Here is a 23,532-nt window from a genome sequence, read left to right on the forward strand (position 1 = left end):
CTCAAAAGTGGTGGAAACATGGGCTGGTTCATGAAATAGTGCCAAAGTGGACCTGGTTTGAGAACCAGAGCTAATTGAAAACCTTTCTGCCTTCTAAAGGTGCTATAAAGAACCCATCCAGGAGGCTCTACCAAGAACCTTTATATTCCAAGGGTTTTATTTGGAGCTCATCTCTGTCAAGAAACATTATTTTCATTACAGTCTATCTCCTCAGAGCATTAGGGGAAATACTGCTAATAATATGCTAATATACTAAAAATGTTCCTTTACCATTTACCAAAAAAACGTGATAGTCCTGACATCTCTGTCATTTCTGTCATCTGTTCTCATCTTTGATTGTTGCCATTCATGACGGCTTCTTATTTTGAATAACTCCTTTGAAATTGTCTACATCATTATTTCAAGCACATTATTAGCACATTATATGCCCATCTCAGAGGTCTGTCCACTGACCATGGTCGCTAACACAGCTCACAGGTTACTACCACTAGGAGGTGTCCCACTCCGCGTGCCACAGCGAGGTTGTTGGACTGAACTGGTTTTCATACAGGCATCGCTTTAGACAGCTACGGCCGGCTGAGGGGTCCTTTTGAACTGGGCTGAGGAGGATTAGCAGCAAACATGCCGACTGTCGGAGTGAAAAGGGATCTTCTCTTTAAAGCTTTGGGAAGAACATACAGTAAGTCATATTTACTACACATTTAAGTAATGGGTAAATTATCTGCTTGATTATGAAACGTCTTTTTGGTTGTAAAAGACAGAAGAAGGCAGAGTAATGCTTGAACCCATTAGCCTGATGGTTAGCAACGAAGCAGCTGCTCACGAACGGCAAACTTTACCTCGTTATCTGGCTTTTCCAAAACTATGATGAATGAGGAAAAATAATATTTTAAATGAAATTTCTGCCAAGTACAAACCGTATTATCGGCTTATTTCTGCTGTTGTTTATTGCCATAAAAACTGCTCTGAGTTAGTGAACTGACATCTCTGTATTGGATGTCAACGTGATTGCATCATTTCCCTTAACTCCTGTCATTTAAATCTGAGCAGTCTGCTGCTCAGGAGCAGCAATGTGAAGATACTATCCAATGGGTACTCAATAGTATGTAAAGGTATTTTTAATAATGACTGTTTGCCTCTTGTTTTAGCTGATGAGGAATTTGACGAGCTGTGCTTTGAATTTGGCCTGGAGCTGGATGAAATTGTGAGTAAACTACCTTAAAGGAGATCAAACCACAGTGTGTTCAGTGTGCCGTTTTTCCTGATGACAATAGACCTTTGATATTGTGTACACTTGACTTCGGGTTCTCCGGCTTCCTCCCACAGTCCAAAGACATGCATGCTAGGTTAATAGGTTACTCTAAATTGCCCGTAGGTGTGAATGTGAGTGTGAGTGTGAGTGGTTGTGTGTCTCTATGTGTCAGCCCTGCGATGAACTGGCGACTTGTCCAGGGTGAACCCCGCCTCTCGCCCAATGTCAGCTGGGATAGGCTCCAGCAGCCCGCGACCCTTACGGAATAAGCGGTTACAGAAAATGAATGAATGAATAAATGCATGCTATTCATCAGATTTATCATTTAATATGTACATTTTTAAGTCATCATTTTTATTTTCTGAGTTTTTGGTATTGTTAAATTCCTAATTGTACACAATGTCATGACAGTTGACAAGTCAAAATGTCCAATGTAAGAAAGGTCTGCTTATTCATTTGTGTCTAAAACATCCACTGAACTATGACATGTAATGGTGAATTTAGCTCTGACCCCATTACAGACCTCAGAAAAGGAGCTAATCAGCAAAGAGCAGGGTGACACCAAGGCATCAGGAGCATCTGATGTCATTCTGTACAAGATCGATGTACCTGCCAACCGCTATGACCTGCTGTGTCTGGAAGGGCTGGTCCGTGGACTGCAGGTCTTTAAGAACAAGTAAGTGACCCGATGGTGTAATTCAGTAAGTTTCCAAAGTAAGGAATCTGGATATGTATAGGAGTAAAATGTAAGACTGTGATTTGATGGCATCAAAACATTTTTGTGAATGAAAGCATGCTTAAAGTAAGGTGCTTCCCCATTGTGGGTGTAGGCATACAGAACTGCTTTACTGCTGGTACAGAGATTCTGTTTGTGTTGCAGGTTGGAGGCACCTCGCTACAGACGTGTTAGCCCGACCAGCGGGGAGCCTCAGAAGCTGATTATTACGAAGGAGGTGGGTGGTAACATTTATCATTTTTAATGGCAAACAAATAGTGTGTTTCTTTAAGCTATCAGTAGCTTGGCTTACTAAATTGAATAAATATGTTTATTCCCATGGAAACCACATAGTTCCTTACAAATACTCTTGTTCTGTGTAGACGGCAGCAGTGCGACCCTTTGCTGTGGCAGCAGTGTTGAGGAATATCACCTTCACACAGGAGCGCTATGACAGCTTCATCGAGCTTCAGGAGAAACTCCACCAAAACATCTGCAGGTCAGACCAGCTGTTACACTAAGAACCTACCTTCTGTCACCTTCTGCTGAGTGATTTCATGCAAAAGTAACTGCGGGAAATGTGTTTACTATCACTTGTGTAATGCCTTGGCTTTACCTGTTTATTTAGTCTTCGTAGTAACCTTGTTGTGTACACCTTCCTTGTACAACCTGTACAAGGTGCAATTTGAAGTTGTCTCCTCCACTTAGACAAAAAACATTCTTCAAACAGGCAACACACAGATGCAACCACGCCCTTTTGATGTTTTTTGGCCACATGTTTTGTGAAGTAGTTTTACTGGAACTTGACTGACAAGGTAGTTGAAAATCCCAGCAGTACGGCAGTTTCTGAGGTGGTGCAGCCACTGCATCTGGCACTTGTGTTACAGAGCAGGTCTACCTAATTAGTCTCGTCAGCAGTATGGACTTTGAGATATATCGATTCTGAATATTTGAAATGCTTTCAATAATCAGTTACACTTGGAGGAGATCTGATGGATCCATATTAGTGACTGACAAAGCTGGAGCTTGTCTGCAGCTAATCTCACATACTAATGGACCAGTCAGCCTAAAAATGTATGTGCACCTTTATGAGTGTATGCTCAAGGTTTTTGGAAAACCTTGAAAAACCTTGAAAAACCTATATATAACCTACACTGACTGCTGACTCCACACCTCTCCTAAGCGGCCGGTAGGGGCTGCAAGTCATCTACAACTGCTAGGCTAAAATAAGGCTTACCTACTAGCAGTGTTGGGAGTAATGAGTTACAGGTAATTAAAATACAAAGTAATTGTAATCTATTATAGTTACTGAGAAGTTATAGTTACCAATTAAAATGTTGGTGATTTCAAAGGGTTTACAAAGAGAGAGATCTGCACTCTACTGAGTGCACTCTCCTAGTTTTTCAAAGCCTGATTAACAGGAATAAACAGATTCTAAAAGAATTAGGTTTAGGTTATAGTTTTGTTAAATCTATGTTTTCATAAAAATCTAAAATATTATACCCTCAATGTTGTGTCAGTTTTCCCCTTGGTATCAAAAATGGTACCAAATATCAATTAATCAGGGCTGATCAGTTGTTTGTTTTGTAAAATGCCAGAAAATAGGAAAAAATGTTCATCACAACTTTCATGTGACAAAATTACTCAATGAGCTGTTGGAAAAAAAAAATCATTTTAATGTTATTGAGTGGTTAACTGTGTTTTGTGTGCAGGAAGAGGAGCCTGGTGGCCATTGGGACCCATGACCTGGACACCATCTCTGGTCCCTTCACATTCACAGCTAAGCCTCCTGAAGACATCTGCTTCAGACCCCTCAACCAGACCAAAGAGTACACCGCCACCCAGCTCATGAGCCTCTACAAAGTGAGCAGCTGATTGGCTGGATGTTAGTCAGGAGAGCAGACTGTCTGTCTGTGCAGTGCTAACCTGATGGTGTTCTTTTGACCCGTACAGACAGACAGCCACCTGAGGCATTACCTGCACATTATTGAAGACAAACCTGTGTACCCCGTCATCTACGACAGCAATGGTATTGTCCTATCCATGCCTCCCATCATCAATGGTGAGTGTGTCCTCCTTCTTCATGTGTCTGCGTGTGTGTGACCAACAGGGCTGAAGCTACTGTCTGCAGCTAATCCCACATACTACTGAACCCATCAGCCCAATAGCTTTTGTGTACATTTATGACTGTATACTGAATTCACAGTTGCCCGTGTCGTGGCTCCAAATTGACATCTATAGACAAGTTTTGTTTCATCTTAGGTCTAAGATCAGCAAATGGGAAATACAGACCTCATTACAAAGTCAAATGTAACAAGCTTCATTCTGAATTGATTTTCATGAAATTTGGTTTGTTATAAATGTGGGAAACTGAACATGATACTAATTGCATGTTGGAATTAAATTTAAATTTACCTGGTGTGCTCTAACCAGCTCAGTGTTCACATTAACCTTCTGAATAGCCATGACTTCCACTGGGACATGCAGGCTCTGACTGGTGAATATGCAGCATCAAGTGTAAATTATCTAGAATTTCAGCTCTTGTGAGTTTATCCAGAGATGTAGATTTCTGTATCTATATTACTGAAAGGTTGCCTAGTTGTTTGTAGTTATCTAAATACATGACAAAATGTTGAAAATAAATGTTTAAAATGAGAAGTTTGAACTTATCATCCCACTTATTGTTACCTTATTTGGTTACAATACCATTTCACTGTTCAATGCATTTCAAAGAAGACTGAGACTATACTATCCAAAAACTCTTCATTTAAGTTTTTGTCACACTTCCAGATAAGAAAACATACCCTACACTATACTATACTTCTAAAAAAAAAACTTAACACATCTCCACTGGTTGCAGTGGTGGTGTTGTAATAGGTCCTGTAGTAGTAGTGAAATATCAGAGAACTGACATGCAGCACACAAAATTACTCACTCTCTGGCTTTTTTAAACCACTTTTTTAAGGAAACATTCATAAATCATACCCTTAACTTGTAGAACAAAAATGAAAAATTTACTTTACTCAAGATAATAGAATAGTTTCTGTCTTATGATAATATTTCTTTTTTCCCAGGGGACCATTCAAAAATCACTTTAAAGACAAAGAACGTCTTCATTGAGTGCACGGCCACAGACCTGACCAAGGTACAACTGACAGGAGGGAGACAGAGAAATCTCATTATATGTTGTTCAGTTAATGTTATCAGGGAAAAAAGGATGTAAACTTGACCTTGTTCTCTCCAGGCAAAGATCGTATTGGACATGATGGTGACCATGTTCAGCGAGTATTGCTCACAGCCTTTCACGTAAGTCAAATTACCTGTCCCAAATACTATATTTTCATCTCTTAGAGGACAGACAGTAACTGGGATTTCAGTCTGCTCTGCTCTCCGTAGTTTGAAAACTTTATGCTTTTTCACTTCTAGCCATGCCCTAATAATGTTAATAATAATACATTATACTTATATGGTGCTTTTCAGGACACTCAAAGATGCTTTACAAAAAAAAGCGTCTGTTTTCCATCAGCTGTCAGATGCATCGGCTGGATCTCATTTAAAGCCTTTTTACTTCATCTTCCAGATTAAAAGATTTGCTTATTTGCTTAGAAACTTCCTGTTTTCTTTATCTTGCCAAACACAGCCCTGCTTTGACATGGCTGATTATGGTGTGACCACAACCATCTCCTGGGGTATTATCTGCCATGAGTGTCTATATATCCAAGTGTTTTGAGGGTTTTTTTCCTTTTCAAACAGCATGAAATATTGCCAACGGTAAATAATTATTACTTGTCAAACACTAAACTATTCTTCTAGCTCTTTGATTTCATTTATGGAGGTTGTGTGTCACGTGCTATGTTTGATATACTGATTCAGTTTCTTCATATTAAGTGGTAGAAGTATTCCTAATTGTAATTATAAGATAATATTGAACTTAATTAATTCCAAAGGAAATTCTTATGCCAGAAGTTGCTCAAGAATTTCAGTAACAGAAGAATAAAAACATTGGTAATAAATATCAAAATAAAGATTAAATGCAAAAAAATAGTGCCTTATGGAATAAAAATACACGTAGTAAACTAAAATAAAGTAAAAAATGAGCTAAAATAGACAAAGATAAAATAATATTGAAAAAAGTGACCAGGGTGTAAGACTATTACAGTGAGGCTGATATGTTTTTCTGTCTCTTGCTCTTTCAGAGTAGAGGAGGCTGAGGTGGTGTGCCCAGATGGCAAGACCTGCATGTACCCAGTACTGTATTCACCTCAATCCAATTATTCTGTGTTCCTTGTTTTTTGTAAATGTGACATGAGCTTCTTCTACTGACTCGTAATTCTCGGCTGTTGTTTCCTGGTTGGTACATTAGGAGCTGGCTTACAGGAAGGAGAAGTTGTCCAGCGAGTTTATCAACCGAAAAGTTGGCATCAAGTAAGTCATTTGGACCATGTCTGTGTATTGAAGCAACATTATGTAAGAATTAGTGTTTTTTGTGATTTTGCAACCCCAGTCTCAGAGTACAGGTCACTTATACAGCACTGTCATAAATGTGGACAGCTGTAAACTTGCATTTGTTATGTTTAAATGACTTAAGATCAAAAACACAGTGTTGCTAACGCAGCCAGACTTCGAGCAAGTTGGACAACACAAGGCAAAGAATGCCAGCTAATATTACTTTGAAATACAGCGTGGTGTTTGTCTGCCTGTTTGTGGCCTCTTGCTCACTCATTTTATAATTTTCTCTTTGTTCTCTTCACGTCTGTCGTGATTTTTATTGACGCTGTTGACGCATATAACACGGTTATATTGTCTACTTGCCCAGCAGCTGTTAGATATGTTGTTCACACCTAACAGGAAACTCAAATAGGTGAATGCCACAGATTGTTTTAAAAGATTTCCATATACTTGACAATAAATATGTTTGTATTTGGGTCTTGCATGAGGCCCATTGTTAAATTGTACCTAATTAACTTCTAATGTCATTGATTTTGCACTTGTTACACGGTCATACTTTTTTTCCTCTTCTCCTTTTCCACTTTATTTAAATTTTCTTTGTTGCAGATTTAGTTTATGTAATTTGGCAGTCTCCAAGTAAATCTTGACTTCTAAACAAAAGTCAGACAACACAGTGGCTGATTTGTCTTGTAGCCAGCTGCTTGGTGTCGGAGGTATCCTCAGAAACCACATTGTTTGTTTTGTTTTCTTCTCACAGTGAGTCAACTGAGAAAATCGCCCAGCTGCTGACGAGGATGTGCCTGCTCTCACAGGCTACAGGTGTTGGTGATGAGATCGAGGTTGAGATCCCGCCCACACGATCGGATGTCATCCACGCCTGTGACATCATGGAGGATGCCGCCATCGCTTATGGATTCAACAACATTACCCGCACAACACCACGCACCTACACCGTAGCCAACCAGGTGCCTGGGTTTTCCTCTGCATGTTTTATATTTGTGGAACCAAATATCATCGTATCCCATCAAATATGGTGTGTGTTCTCATGTATTTCCTCCACACATTCACAGTTCCCTCTGAATAAACTGACCGAGCTATTGAGACAAGACCTGGCAGCTGCTGGATTCACAGAGGCCCTCAACTTTGCCCTGGTAAGACAAAGACACAAAGACACATCATTGTAAACCCCTTTTCTTAAAGTAATATCTGGCAGTATTTGATGTGGGGTTGTGTGAGGTACCTATCAATAGTCAGTGTGCCCTGTGGTCAGGGTCTGCAACAAAAGTGCAACGAAACTCGCATGTTCTGTGAGATAAAATAATTTGTTTCATTTATGGAGTCTGGTTGGTTTGGAGAGAGCGATATTTGGCTTAGACAGCAGCGGTTTCCTGTTAGAAAAGGCTGTCTACTGATTTTGTTTTTTCATAGCGAATGTTTTTTTAAGTGGCTAATTTACTTTTTATTCCCGACCCCGTCCACAGCAGTACGTTTCTTAGCTTCTGTGCTGGTACTTTTCTGCACTTCTCAAACGGGGGCATATCAACCACCGTCTGCTGTCGGTAATACACTGACTATCAATAAGTAACTTGTACAGTCCCACATCTGTTACAATCACTTGTGGCCAGGCAGTACATCGTCTCGATTTGTCCCACCTCTCTTCCTCTAGTGCTCTCAAGAAGATATAGCAGACAAGCTTGGAAAGAAGATCTCTGAGACCAGGGCGGCTCATATCGCCAACCCCAAGACAGCTGAGTTCCAGGTAAAGAAGAGTGTAACAGGGATTTCGTTAATCAACCAATCTGTCAAAACTGTACAGTGCTTCAATACGTTAGATGTGAAGCAGTGCAGTTACTCCTGGATGATTGTCTGAAACAAGAAAATAGCTTTTTTTTTAAATTTAAAGTAAGCAATCACCATTACAGGGAAGTTAACTTCAAATGAAAATGTCATTCTATCCATCCACAATTAGGAAAAAGAAAATATATAGCCAGGTAACATGGTCGGGAAGCTTTTGTGAGTCTGCCAATCTCATTTCTACTTCAGTCCTATTTCACTTGACATTAGTGTCAGTTTATTGACCAGTTTCTTTTTGGTGAGAACAAAGGTTCACATTGTTTTAAAAGGCTTTTATCTGAATTTGTTCTCAGACAAGAGAAAAGATGGTAATCTAAGGGCCTGTGCTGTCCCTTTTCCTCTAAAATGTATTCAATGTATTCTGCACATCAAAAAGCTTACTGTACTAGGATTTGTTAAGCAGGTAAGGAACTGACTTCTCAGAGAAGTTTAAATCTTTGTAACTGATGCCTCTCAGTCTGCAGATCTGTTTGTTTCAATTTCTGTATGTTTTTTTATCCAGCACCCATCCAAGTGGATTTCGGGGTGTCTTAATAAATGTTTTTTAAGTGAGGATGAAGAACACATTCACCTTTGTGTATTTAACGGTCAGATTAGCCACACTTTGGTGAAGATGCATTAGAACAAACATTCATGCTGGAATGTTTTGAATCAGCAAACAACTGAGTGTTGTGATGGTTACACCACATGAGTCAAGTTGTACTGTTATTTTTCCAGAAGAGGGCACTCTTCTCCTCTGAGAGATTGCAGTGATGTACCCAGCTTCACCACTCTTTGTCACCACCAGGTGGCGCGCACCACCTTGCTGCCGGGCCTGCTGAAAACCATCGCTGCCAACAGGAAGATGCCCCTTCCACTTAAACTGTTTGAGATATCTGACGTGGTGCTGAAGGATGAGACCAAAGGTAGGCGTCTGCATGTGTGAAGTGATGGAGAGAATCACTTAGTCTTACGTAAAACATACACAGTGTACCTAACACACCACGAGAACCTGTTCACTCACTGATATGTGTGGCATAGGTGCTGGTAATATTTGCCAAGATTTCTTGCAATGATTAAATTTATGCTGAACAATCTGAACAAACATTTATTATAATCAATTTAAGAGGGAGGGAGAACAAATGTAGCCAGTATAGGAAAAATTAAGCAAAAAAGCACCAACTTCTGTATCAGAAGACGAGTTAAACTGGCAGATATACTTTTACTAAAAAGATCAGATAATCCTTAATTAGTCACACACCAGGAAAACTTGCAGTGTTACAGCAGCAAAAAGAGGTAGAAAAATAGAGAGAAGCATCACTAACAAGGAATAAATAATGAATAAATAAACAAGCAATATAAACTAGTAAATATAATAACAGTACCAATATAAACAAAAAGAAATCTGAGAAAGTTGCAATATAGATAAGGTGAAATTTAAGAGAATTAGTAACCATAAACAAGAAGAAATCTAAAAAATAGTAACAATATAAACAAGAGGAAATATAAAGAACAATATAAATAAGAGGAAATGTAAAAATATTATCAATGCAAACAAGAAGAAATATAAAAAACATATACAATATAAACAAGAGGAAATATAAATAGTAGTAACAATACAAATATGTAAGAATATTTTTTTTTAAAAAGTAAGAGGACATATTAAAAATAGGAACAATATTAAGAAGAAATACGATGAAATAGAAACAATATAAACAAGAAATGGACTCAGTAGTTGATTTTATACCAGTTGCATATTAAATATTGTAACAATAAATATTGATATTACACAGTAAACCCAATATTGATGTCATATCTATGGGTAAATTAATGGTACAGCGCTGTTCTCCTTGTCTCTAACACTCCCTCCCTCTCATCCCATCAACCAGATGTTGGCGCGAAGAACAGCCGGCGTTTCTGTGCCGTCTACTACAACAAGAGTCCGGGCTTCGAGGTGATCCACGGCCTGCTGGACCGAACCATGCAACTGCTAGAGATGAAGCCGACCCGCGGGGACGGTTACCACATCCAGGCTGCAGATGGTAAGAAGCCTTGAAGTGGAAACCAACATTCAGGTCTATAGGAACATACAGAGGAGCCGGCTTTGATAGTAAATAACTTAAGACTGGATTTATACTGGGAGGAGAAAATCCCACTGAGAGATTTTAACCCTCACAGTAGATTGATGACAGAGTATGTGTATTTACTTTCCAAGCTGGTGAATAAATAAATCTGGGTCATGTGAGGTTAAAAGGCAGGTTTTGTTGAGATTATGCAAATCCGGTCTATGACTAGCAGAGACTGCATTGTTGTTTGTTACCAGGATGTCATGTACCCTGTTTTATTGATATAACACCGTTCGCATGGTGGTGACACACACAGTGTGGCTTCAGCTTGAAATTAACTTGCAACCATGGTAACTATGGTAGATCTATGGTATGGAATTTGGTGTACAAGAGAAAAGATCTAATATTGATCTAGGTGGCAGAGAACAAGTCCAGTAATAATAATCAGATACTTTGTTTACTTTGTTTTTCTGAAACAGGGTGGTTAATGCAGCTGTAAACCGCTCGTTTTTGTCTGTGACTTGTGCTTTTGCTGTATTATAACCAGAGCTAGAGTGATCAGTCCGACGATATTAACTTATTGCAGATACATCAGTATTTATTTATTTGTTAGCTGTTAAGTTTGGAGAAGTTTGTTTTACTATGTCACCATTTGATAGTCTAGACTTTTTCATGTCAAGGTCCCCCACAATAGATGCACATTAGACCACACAACTCAAGTTGAGAGGAGTTTGTCTTAAGGAAACTCCTCAAAGCATTTTTTTATTTGAGATTTGAAGATAATAAAGTCTTCATTGTCAATCAGTGATGAAACAGGTTCACTATAAATTACAATAAATCTAAACAGCCAATCTTATTTCTTTCTTGTTGTTGGGGCGTCAAATAATGTGATAAAAGTTAAAAATATTCTTTCCTTTTTCTGTTTTGAAATTAATTTGTTGGCCGTTTATCCCTTTTATACGTTTATCTCTTAGAACTTAGAATTTGAGTAAATTGTATCTTGTCGTACAATGGAGAAGTTTGAAGAATTTTATTCACTAAACCATTGGTTACACTAGCTTTAAATCAAAATTTTCTCAGGCTTTTACAGCTTTATAAAGTACACAAATAGACACAGTTGTAGCTCCCTAGTCGTCTTTAGGCAGAATAGTAAAAATAAAAATATGTGGTGTGAGCGCTCATCCTCCCCCTCTTCTGCGGTTCCATCTGATGCTGTCTGGTACTGTCTCTGTTTCTCTGTGCAATAGACATAAGCTAACACTAACTAATGTTGCTTATAGTCAAAACCACTGATACTAAAATCAATAAAAGTGACACAGATGCCACTGAAATAGTAAAAATGATACCTCACACTGTGCATATCTTACAGGTTTTGGAGCCAACACAACAATACTACAACAAAATGCCATAAAAGTACTTAAAGACATAGTTTGGATTATTTGAAGTAGTGCTATATGAGGTACTTATCAATAGTGAGTGTGTTACCTACAGTAGATGGTGGTTGATACGGCCCCAGTTTAGAGGAACAGAGAGGAGCACCAGCATGGAAGCTAAGAACATACAGTTGTGGACAGGGTCAGCAGTGAAATGTATTTTGGCCACTTAGAAAAAAAGGCCCGCCTAAAACAAAAAAAAATCTATATCAGGTTAGTGTATGCTTTTCTGATGAGAAAGTGCTGTCATGCAAGCCAAATATCGCTCTCCTTCGCTCAAATAGACTTCATTTGCAAAATCTATCATTTTTCCCTGCAGAGCATGGGAATTTACTGGTTTCCAGCTGCCTCACTCTATTAGTTTGTTTGTGTTATTGTTTCAAACCGGTGGCTGCTGCAGAGGACCAATAGTCTCAGTACACGGGGCGCACACTCTACCAACTGAGCTCCAGAGGCACCTCTCTGCAAAGTAAAATGACTGTTTTTCCCAACTTTATCTCAATCTCGAGTTGCTGGTCTACTGGTGCCTTGATCTGTTACTTTGTTTGTGTTATTGTGTGACTTCTGTGTTTTAAAAGGTTAGTTTGGATTCACAGAAGTCACATTAACATTAACAAACTAACCAGTTGAGGCAGCAATCGACAAGAAACCATAGAGGTAAAATTTTTGCCAGTGAGGTCTGGTTAAATGGGAAAGAGTGTTTTTTGACACACACAGCAGTTTCCCTTTGGAAAAGGCTGTCTGACGGCAAGGTAGAGCTGTGAAAATGTTATATAATATATTAAATATAGGGGACCTTTTTTAGGTGCCTGTAGTGGTTTTGTTGCAGACTCTGTCCACAGCAGCACATTGTTTAGCTTCCATCTTGGTACTCGTTTCTGCTTCTCCAAACTGGGGGTGTGTCAACCACCATCTACTGTAGTTAATACACAGATTATTGACAAGCACTTCATACAGCCCCACTTCAGATGACCCAAACTATGGTTTAAATGAGAAAGACAGCACTCTCTAGAGTCAAATAGCACTTTGTGTTACACATTAAAAACAATGTTTTTTCCATTACAAGTAATGCTGTCACTGCAGCTTTTAAAGTTCCAGCTGGTTGTTATAGTTGTGCAACATCACTTTAAGTTTTAAGAGGTTTAAGTCCAGACAGGAGAAAATCGGGCAAGTAGACAAATAGAAAACTTTAACAAGTTGTGGTAGGACTTGTTTGACAGCTGTACACAATGATTTTATTTGATAGGTTTCAACCCATTTGGAATAGAAACTGCTTTTTTTTTTTTTTTTTTCTTTAAAGGACAATAACAAGCTAACAGATGTCATTTTTAGGTCACAAGCTCTGACTTAAATCTCTGGCCTGCTGTGGGAAACTTGCTCTTTATCCCCCACGAACCATAGTTCACTCTCTTCCATTTACTTTGTCTTCTGTACGACCTTCAAAATCACTAGTTACGTCACCTTATCCTGATATATCGGGGTAACTCTGTTCAGTCGATGAGAGAAACCAAACACCATTGATGTACAGTCATTTTGCTCAATAAAAATCAAAGGTGTCACATCAGCACTCGTGGTTCATGGTTTGCAGGCCAAGAACTCATTTCAGACAACTTCACCGTGTCTCTAATGATGAAATGCATCTGAGTAAGAGTGCAAGTTTTCAAAGGTTTTCTCTCTTAAGTCATCATGCATGAGATGGACCCGGTCAGTCATGTTGCATCAGTACTTCAAGCCTTTAACATTTTTGAAGAGCTTCACTCTGAAGGGCTGTTCTGCACATTAGTAGCAAGCAAGCAAAACTGTATTTATGTGGCACATTTAAGTCCAGGTGGACGCACAATGTGCTGCACAGAGAGTGAGCCACAAAAAATGTGGCCTCAAGAACTATGTGGACAGTGGAAAATAAAAACAGAAGCATAAAAAATGCTGAACTAAATTAAGACCAGCAACTGATCAGTTAAATATGAGCATTAAAACTATTTAAAGGGAAGAAAAACTAAAATATAAGAAAATAAAATAAAGTAATTAAAACCAACAGTTAACTAATAAAAGTATTAAAGCATGTGAGGTAAAGAAATAAGAATGTAAATAACATAAAATAAAAGTTAAGACCAGTGGACTAGACTACTAATAAAAAGGCTTTTTCAGAAGACAATAGAGTTTTGGCAAACCAAACATGATTGAGGTAGCATGTTCCAACAGCTTGGAGCATAAAAGCTAAATACAGATTCATGAATTTGTAGAGACCCAGTGAATAAGCAGGTGGCCTCTTTCAGACGTCCTGAGAGGTCTAACTGGCTCATAACTCAGAAGCATGTCCGAGATATATTGAAATGGCAGATCATGTAAAATGAGCAATAACATTTTAAAATCAATTCTAAAATTTGACAGTGCAGTGACCTCAGCACAGGTATTATATGGTCAAATTCTTTAAAACTTTTTCTATTTTAAACTCCAGTAGCTGCGCTCTGGAGTAGTTGCAGTCAGTGAAGGTGCTTTCTAGCCAACTGGAAATAAAAACATTGGTGACTTTTTTCAGCGTCATTGTGGGGTTTTGGATCTACTGATTGACTGATAAAATATGGTTTTAACTATACTGTTTAAGATGAGGGCAAGATTTCTGACCTGTGCTGCCTTTGAGAGACCGTTAAGACACTTAAAAAGAGATGTCTGTTAGCATTTGTCCCGATAAACACGGTTTCTGTTTTTTCATTTTTAAACTGTAAAAGATTACTCAACATCCAGTCATTAATATCCTTGATATGTCCACATAGTGTATCAATAGGACTCAGACTCATTGGGAGACAGGATAATACAAAATATATTTGTGTTGTTTTTTTTTTATATATTTTATGGTAATACACATTGTGCTTCCTGATAAGTTGCCCCAGGGGCAGCAATAACAAATAAACAATAATGGGCCCAAGACTGACCCCTAGGGAATACCATGAGATAAAATTTCTTGTGGAGCTAAAATTGCCAAGACAAACACTAAAATCACATCCTCTGAGATACGATAAAAAACAATCCAGTGCCAAACTGGATAGGTCAGCCTTCCTCTTGAGTCTCTTCATTAAAATATCACGATTGGTAGTGTCAAATGCCACATTTAGATCCAATAGTATCAAAACAGAGACTTGACCATTGTCACTATTTGTTCCTCGGCCATTTATAACTTTGAGCAATGCTCTTTCTGCACAGTGATTTGGGCGACAGACAGATTAATAGAAAAAACAATCCTGTCAACTGGAGGGGGCAAGTTCTTTTTTTTTATAGTTTCACAGCAGAGTTATATTAACCAGTGGTGACAAGTGACTGGCACAATAAAACTTGCATCAAAGTTGTGTTAAAACTGCAGATAGAAGTATGACTCAGCTGGGTTTCATCTCTTTGATGCATCTGATCCGTTCCTGTGAGAGTAGCAATCAGAAAGGTTCAACTTAAGCGTCTGGAGCACTGCGCTGGCTAATCTATATGCATTTTGGCCTCCATTGTCCCAGAGAGACTCTCATTCATCATAGCGAGTCCCCTTTTTCCATACTTTCTCTCTCACACTCCAGCCTCTCTCCCCTTGGCTTGCATGTTCCAAGGTCATACTGCAGGATATCCACTCTGCCTCCTCTGGTCCATTGTGACTGCAAATCAATGGGCTCAAGTATCAGTGAATAAGAGCAGCAAGGAGAGGCGAAGGCAGACATGGGAGCGGAAGAAGGGATGAGATGAGACTAGAGAGGTGGTGGTGGGGGTGACAGGAGAGCGACAGAGCGACGGCTTGAGGCGTAAGCAAGAAAGGCTATGAGAGCGTGTAAAGTCTGCAGTGTGGGAGAGTGCATGGGAGTCACGTCACCCACTGCAGTGCTGAGCAGCAAGACAGACTAACACATACACACCCACCCACGGGCGCTTAGACTGTCCATCTGACAGGCACACACACACTTAAAAGGAAGCTGAAATGGACATGCTCTCAAACTCCACACTAATGCACAACACACTGGACACACACTCCCACTCAGTCTATCTACTCTGTTTTTTTCCACACTTCATGCACCATTAGCCTAATCACTCCCCGTCACATATGTCAGCATGTCCTTAACCCCATTACAAGGTCGTGAACGCAGTCTTAAGAGCTCACCTGACACAGACGCACACACCCTCAGGATGTGTCCATCAGCAGGCTGAAACAGCACTACAGATAACTCACCGTCACTGCCAGCACAGGGAGACTGAGTGGCTGAGGGAATACATGTCAGCTAAGCTTCCTCCACTCAGCGGGGAAACAGGGATGAAATAACGAGTCAGGGGATCAGAAGTGGAGGAAGAAACCACTTAAGAGACAGATGCCTGTGTTTCACTTAACAACTGTGTCCAATGCAAAGTTTTGGCCCATACATCCTTTGTTAGGAAAGAGACCACGTTCACGTGACTCTTTCTTTTTGGTCAGTAATTGACCGTAAGTGTTTGGCCTACATGTGTTTTTAACGACAAGTACTTGTCAAAGGTAAAATGTGTGTCCAAATATCATTTTATATTAAATTTTGTAGTGCTGATGGTTTGGCCTACACATCATACTCTACAGACTTTAAAAACAGCTGCTTAATCTGTTATGCTGTTACTTATAAAACTTTTTTGATTCAGATCCCTGCAAAAATCTCACCATAATCCTATTGTTTTTCAATGAAAATTAGAATAGTGATATAAAAAAAATGAATGCCTTCTAATTTTGCAAATTATTTTACAATTGCAATATTAGTCAAAATAATTAAAATTAGATATTTATTTAAAAGGGTTCAGCCCTATTATTGATATTCTGTTAAGTTTATTTAAATGCAGTAATGGTTATTAGCCATTTGGAGGCAGCAGTAACAAGATATGAACACCTTAAGGTGGTACGGCAGTCCTGTTAGCAAATACTTTATTTACTCATCCAGCAGTCACAGAGAAACGGTATCATTTTTCTGTTCACCTGAAGTCCAATATGTAGCTCTGTTTTTGGTCTCCACCACATCCTGATGGCAATATTTGGCTGTTTAGCTTCTAATTGCTCACCTATATTCTGCTCAAGAAAAAGTCAGATGATTTGGTAGGTTTTAAATAAACCCCTATATAGGATGCGTTGGTCATGTGAGGAGGAGCCAAATCTGAATCCTTCAACACTACAAACTTAATTGCCCATCTAAAGAGCCATCGTCCCAGTCAATACAATGAATGTGTGAAGAGCAAAAAGAAACAGCCACCAGCAAAAAAATAAACTCTTGCAGCAGTAGTTTTCCTATTGTGTGAATGTGTACATTTTCTGCTAGATCTATCAGTGGGACATCATGATAAGACTTGGCATAATCATGTTAATGTTCATTTTAACTAGAGAGACTTGATGTTCTCTGCAGAAAGGTGGAAAAAATATCGCCATATATTGGAACCAGCAATTGACCAAAATGAGTTGAAATGATCAAGATTACAGATCCACTTTTAAAGTCAAAGTATTTAGAGGCAGATTAACACATCGTTGGTTTTAGCTAATTGGCTGTGGTCTTTTCCACTTTGCGTCAGTTCATTTCATGCAATATTCTATATTTGTTACTGTCAACAAATACCAGATAAAGTGTGATGTGAACTGATGAGTGACTGACAGGAGGGTGGGGTGTTAGCACCCATGGCATAGGTAACTTGAACATCTGTGAAGGCCCCATTAATCCTGAAGGGCACATACAGGTTTTGGAGCAACATATGCTGTTGTTCAGATAATGTCTTTCGCGGACGTCCCTGATTATCTCAGCAAGACAATGCCTAGACGCATTCTACGTGCATTACAATGGCGTGGCTTTGTAGTAAAAGAGTTAGGTCTAGACTGCAGGCAGGTCAGTGTAGTACCCTGTCTGTTATTGGAAATGTGTGGTGCATTATGAAGCAAAAATACGACAACAGAGACCCTGGAGTGTTAAGCAACTAAAGTTGTAAATCAAGCAGGAATAAGAATGAATTCCATTTCCAAAGCTTCAAAATTAATGTCCTCAGATCCCAAACGCTTTCTGAGGGTTGTTTAAAGAAAAGATGATTTAACCCAGTGCTCAAACATGCCCTAACCCTACTTTTTTGGAACAAAAAACAAGTTGATCAGGTTGAACATTAAATATTTTGTCTTTGTACTGTATTCAATTGAATATAGTTGGAAAAATAAATTCAAATCGTTGCTTTTAGTTTTTATTTGTTTTACACAGCGTCACAGCTTTTTTGCAATCAGGCTCGTACATTGGTTCATACAATGTTATCATAACCATTAGAGATGATGGCCAAAGTTATAAAAACAATAGCTGAAATTAACACCTTTCAGCATTTTTGCCCTTTAATGTATTCTTTTCAGCAGGGAAACCCCTCAAAAGCTACAGAAAAGACCCTAAATATTGAAACCAATACTTATCATTCTTGGAAGTCACTGAAACTAATTGGCAGCTTCTTAATCCACGTTCAGGCATTCGTTTCATTACAGGTTTTTGTTGCTCCGGTAAGAATCTGTGTGACCTCTGTGTCTAAAATAGTGCTAAATTCATATGGCAAAATGATGGCAATATCTTCTCAGTTATATTGGTTATATGATGCAACCGTCTAACTCTTCCTTTCCACTGAAAGCTCTGCTGAAAGTTGGAGGAGAGTGGGTGGAAAGTGGTCCGGCTCAAGTGTAGGATTTTCATTGACTGATTGGTTATTTAAGATGTACCAGAGCTATTTATATAGTTGCCATGGCATCCCGCTCATGGTACAAGTAGATGACGTGTGAACCGACGCAAGCACATTCCACCGACTTAATACACCAAACAGACACAGAACAGGCAAAATGTTAAAGTGTCCCTGCTTCAGTTACCTTCTCTCTCTCTCTCTCTCTCTCTCTCTCTCTCTCTCTCTCTCTCTCTCTCTCTCTCTCTCTCTCTCTCTCTCCTCTCTCTCTCTTTCTCTCTGTCTCTGTCTGTCTCTGTCTCTCTCTCTGTCTCTGTCTCCCTCTCTCTCACACACGTTTTAAAGTACAGTCCATGTGTTTTGTAAGCCTTCATACATAGTGATGAGTGAACATCTAAGCAGTGGGCTCTGGAACCCATTAGCAAGGCAGCGTGGGAAGAAGCGGTGCACTATGGGAGAATGCCATGTCTCTGTGTGTGGGGATGTTGTCAAGGCAACCCCTGTATCTTGTTAAATCTCTGACAAGTCCGTCTTTCTGTCTGTCTGCACATCAGAACAAAATGAGCAGACGCCTCTCAGTGTGTTCATCTCACTGTAGATGGAGGTTTTTTTTATTCCCTCTGGACTGAAGTGACCTTTTACTCCTGACACCGACTTACAAACTGGAGCATCAGATTTTAATCAGAAGGAGAAATGTGTGTGTGTGATAAAGTGCCCGAGCCAGAAAATGTAATTATGGTCAAATGGCCTGGGGAGGAAGTCGTTTTAGAGTAATGACCTGTGACATTTTCACATAAACGCTGTTCATTTTGCTGCTTTGTCAATGATGGCTCTTAAACCATTCTGATCCAGCTTATTCCCTGTCCAAAGCTTTTGTTTTTTCACTTCTGAAAGGGCTTTCCTTGGAAAAAAAAATATCTGGTGCACAGGAAGCATTGCCTTTTAGGTTTGTTTGGAATAAATTGATGAAGAGCTGTTCGTTGTTAACCAATGTGGGTGAACAAATAATTGTCAAGAGAAAATCAAGGAACAGGGAAGGCAGCACAGTACCGCCCACACTATGATTGACTCACAATCTCTGTGAAATGATGTGTAAAAACCACTTCAGCTAAATGTTTGACACCAAAGACGTCATTAATATCTGAACAAAAAGGAATTCTCCTGGAAGTGAGTGTAAATACATCTCAAATCAACATGTTGCAACTATATAGTGGTAGAGACATGATCCAAGAACCACCCAGAGCCAACAGATGGCGTGTTAGATAGTAACACACTGGTCAAAAATAGTTTGCCGCGATAAAAACAGATTGCAAACAAGTGGAGGTGATGATTGTTGTTTTAAGCAACTGGAAACCCGCAAAAGAGCCTTCAAATAATGTATTGTAGGATCTTATGTACATATCGCTAAGCATCCAAAAGGTGTTAGAAATAAGTTTAAATCCAAACTCGAAACATATTGTCATATAAGTTTTTGTACACTTTCCCGATATCGGGGTTAAAATGCTCATGCTTGGACATTTATCAGGAAAATTATGCAGTTAATTCCATGAACCAATCCTAAAAATATCTGCTTGAGTTGTCTCTGCCTCTGTTTCCGAGCCAACTCATCACTTGGGAACTGCAGCTGTGAGATAACTCCAGACCTCTTTGACTGTTTTTGTCTGGGCTGTCAACTGACATTTGACATGACATTTTTTTAGGTGGATAAAATCAGTTTTTCTGTTGCCCCATCTCCAGCAGGCAACAGCAGTACATTGCTTAGCTTCCATGTTGGTACTGCTGAGGGGGAACTAGGCTTTTGAAGAGTTACAAACATTCATTTTCACTCAGATTTTGTGCATGCTTAATGAGACACTCAACTTTGACATCATATCTGCATTTTTACTATTTCTAGCCAAATGTCCAGAGGCTTTAAAAAGAAAGCTACAAAAGTAGTAGTCAGTGCCAGGTGTTGGTGTTATCCACTAAAACTGGGTTGTACCAACAGAGATTAGTTCTAATTTAAAAAATTTAAAGTGGGTAAATTTAGATTTTAGATTAAGGAGAGCTCTGTTGCACATTTAAAAACTAATCTCAGTTCAGTTAAGCACAGTTTAGTGATGTAAATCATTTTTTTGCCCATCCCAAACCAAAAAGACAGCTATTTTAAAAGTTAAATCCCCTCAAGTGTAAGTTGAAAGTTCATTCTGGATCGCACTTGCACCAAAACTTTACTCCCCAATTTAAAGTTTACCTAGGTTTAGTGTAAACACTAACTTTAAAATGAAATTGGTTTAAAAGTTTTGTGCAAGTGATAAAGCGATAGTTCACCCAAAAATGAAATTTCACTCATTATCTACTCACCCCTGTGCTGATGTGAGGATGAGTGAAGATCTCCAGTTCACAAAACACTCCTGGAGCTTCAGTGGAAGACAGCGTTGCAGCCAAATCCAGTACAATTGAAGTGAACAGTGACCAGCTGCAACATTAAAATTTGAGCCTCTCAGACCTGATCTGGGTACACAGGCTCTCACCCAAGTGGCGCAGCTGCAGCAACGAAATGATGTCCCTCTTCTATGTCAAAGTTCTTGGACATTTTCTTCTTTGTTGAAAGTTTGGCATAACAAGTCACTATTTCTGAGCAGATCTCTCTCTCTGTTGTCTGAGTTGCTTCCAGGTAGCATGTAAACACAGGTGTGAAGGTATCGCAAGATCTCGTATATCTTGTGTCGCACCACTTGGGCGAGAGCTTGTGTACCCGGATCAGGTTTGAGAGGCTACAGTTGACATTTGGGCTAAAAACATGGTGAAAATGGCGTCTTTTTGGGTCAAAGAGACATTTGTGTTTTTGTTTTTTTACATTTTAAAACTGGTCACCATTCAATTGTGCTGGATTTGGCTGCAACGCTGTTTTCCACTGAAGCTCCAGGAGTGTTTTGTGAACTGGAGATCTTCACTCGTCCTCACATCAGCACAGGGGTGAGTAGATATTCAGTGAAATTCATTTTTGGGTGAACTCGCTTTAAACCATGATTTAATCCTTGATGGTGTAACTCAGCCTGAACTATATAAACTGAAAATCCACCAGGAACTCTTTTAAATTAAAATAATGATTTATGTCATATTCATCCATATTCCTCTGTTTTCTTGTTTCCTTCTATTAGATTCCACCTTTTTCCCTGGTCGCTGTGCAGAGATCTTCGTCCGTGGAAAGAGTGTCGGGCGACTTGGCGTCCTCCACCCAGATGTCATCAGCCGCTTTGAGCTGACCATGCCCTGCTCGGCCCTGGAGATGGACATCGAGCCTTTCCTGTGATTTCACTCTCCTAAACCTAAACCCCTGCTCAGAAATGCATAATTTATATTTTCAGATCAAAATAGAAAGAAATTAGACTCATTAGGAAAATATGAGGGTTTAAATTTGTTAAAAAGATAACTGGTGTTTGGCTTGTGTGGTTGAAGCGTGCTGCAGATTTCGATCCATTTAGCTTGTGCATGAGAAAACCAAAGGACCAAACTGCAGCATTGTTATGTGGAGCCATTGTGTTTTATATATCAGTAACAAGGCTGTTTTTACTAAAGTCAGAAGAATTAAAAATTAACAAGACTCCATTGTGTTTGTGATGTGAATGGTGTGCATCTGTGTGTGGGCTTGTACATGCATGCCTGTTCTTAATTTAGGTTACTTGTGCCTTGGGGTTGGTGCATGGCAATTAAACTCAGTGACTCATTACCTGTTGCTTTGTTGCCTTGGTTCTTCCAGTGGACACACTGCTGAAACCACCCTCACACACGACGTCCCCACGCAGGAAGTAGTCAAGCACAAGTTCCCCATGCAAAACGGATCCTCACAGGCCCCATCCTCCCACCCAACTTCCACAAAAACTGTGTTTGGTGACATGAACACGCCAGCTGGCCTTAAAGCCCTCAATGATTTTTTGGCAGACAAAAGCTACATGGAGGGCTTTGTGGTGTCTCAGGCGGACATGGCGATGTTCGATGCCATCCCTTCTGCTCCTTCACAGACTTTCTGCCACCTCAAGCGCTGGTATAACCACATCAAGTCCTTCCAGAGCGACAGAGCTACGCTACCGCCAGCTAAAAGTCAGTTTGTCCTCCCGGCTGCTCCCTCTGCTGCAACAAACAACGCCAGCGATGACGATGAAGACGTCGACCTATTCGGCTCAGATGACGAGGACGAAGAGGCAGCCAGAATCAAGGAGCAGCGCCTTGCCGAGTACGCTGCCAGGAAGTCCAAGAAGCCAGCCATCATCGCCAAGTCCTCCATCCTGCTTGACGTAAAGCCCTGGGACGACGAGACAGACATGAGCAAACTGGAGGAGTGCGTCCGCAGTGTCAGCATGGATGGGCTGCTGTGGGGGCAGTCCAAGCTGGTGCCGGTGGGCTACGGCATCAAGAAGCTCCAGATAGGATGCGTGGTGGAGGATGATAAAGTGGGCACCGACCTGCTGGAGGAAGCCATCACCGCCTTCGAGGAATATGTTCAGTCTGTGGACGTGGCAGCCTTCAATAAGATCTGAATCACACTATAAAACAGAATAAATTCACTGAATGGTACCATCGGAGGTTTTCTGGTCTTGTAAGATAGATGAAACAATGTTCAACCGCTATTCCAACGTCCACATAAAAAAAGAACAGAAGCTCAGGTCCTTCATTAGAAAAAAAGTTTATCCTTTGATACAAGTACAGAAAATTCTTGCCTTCAAACATCAAATAAAGCCATTCTAACTTTTGACTTTTGAGTGCTTTGAATCTTTTTTTGTAGTTTTTAGCATCAGGTAATAAGTACACAGCCTCCCTCTGTATCTGGTAATGTTTTCCTGTCAATTCAAAGGGAAACTGTTGCAGCCAGTAGCCTCCCATATGAAAGTGAGCTGTGCAGATAACAAGCAGTCTTGCAAATTCAGTCTGACAGGTGCCCCGGCATTCCTTCAAACTCTACTGTAGCAAAAAGGGAGATTAACTATTTCATTACCGCTCAGTCAGTCATGAAGATACAGTAACCAGGCCCATATGGTGCAGCAGATGGCCTGTTCTAACCTGCCATGTGATATGACTCGAGAGGACAAAGACAGGTGCCATTGGAATGAAGTTGCCAAGTTTCAGTTGAACTGG

The 23,532-nt window shown here is 39.8% G+C and overlaps 1 protein-coding gene across 1 annotated transcript; it reads left to right on the plus strand.

Moving 5' to 3' along the window:
* Positions 1-541: 541 nt before the first annotated feature.
* farsb (phenylalanyl-tRNA synthetase subunit beta) lies at positions 542-23,152 on the plus strand. The gene is made up of 18 exons (XM_084717025.1): positions 542-679; positions 1,149-1,204; positions 1,774-1,928; positions 2,133-2,205; positions 2,351-2,466; positions 3,680-3,830; positions 3,921-4,029; positions 5,042-5,112; positions 5,212-5,273; positions 6,164-6,215; positions 6,331-6,392; positions 7,174-7,381; positions 7,487-7,567; positions 8,083-8,175; positions 9,058-9,175; positions 10,139-10,291; positions 21,561-21,708; positions 22,160-23,152. The coding sequence occupies exons 1-18, from the start codon at positions 622-624 to the stop codon at positions 22,935-22,937; spliced, it is 2,544 nt and encodes an 847-aa protein (XP_084573151.1). The 5' UTR covers positions 542-621; the 3' UTR covers positions 22,938-23,152.
* The last annotated feature ends 380 nt before the right edge of the window (positions 23,153-23,532 follow it).

This window comes from Lutjanus erythropterus, chromosome 4 (genome assembly GCF_056507025.1).
Source record: "Lutjanus erythropterus isolate fLutEry1 chromosome 4, fLutEry1.hap2, whole genome shotgun sequence".
Classification (NCBI taxonomy): Eukaryota; Metazoa; Chordata; class Actinopteri; order Lutjaniformes; family Lutjanidae; genus Lutjanus; species Lutjanus erythropterus.

Coding starts and splice junctions, on each gene's coding strand:
- farsb (XM_084717025.1), top strand. CDS start 622: ATGCCGACTGTCGGAGTGAAAAGGGATCTTCTCTTTAAAGCTTTGGGA. Junction 6,216..6,330: donor GCAAGACCTGCATGTACCCA/GTACTGTATTCA, acceptor TTGGTACATTAG/GAGCTGGCTTACAGGAAGGA. Junction 6,393..7,173: donor AACCGAAAAGTTGGCATCAA/GTAAGTCATTTG, acceptor TTCTTCTCACAG/TGAGTCAACTGAGAAAATCG.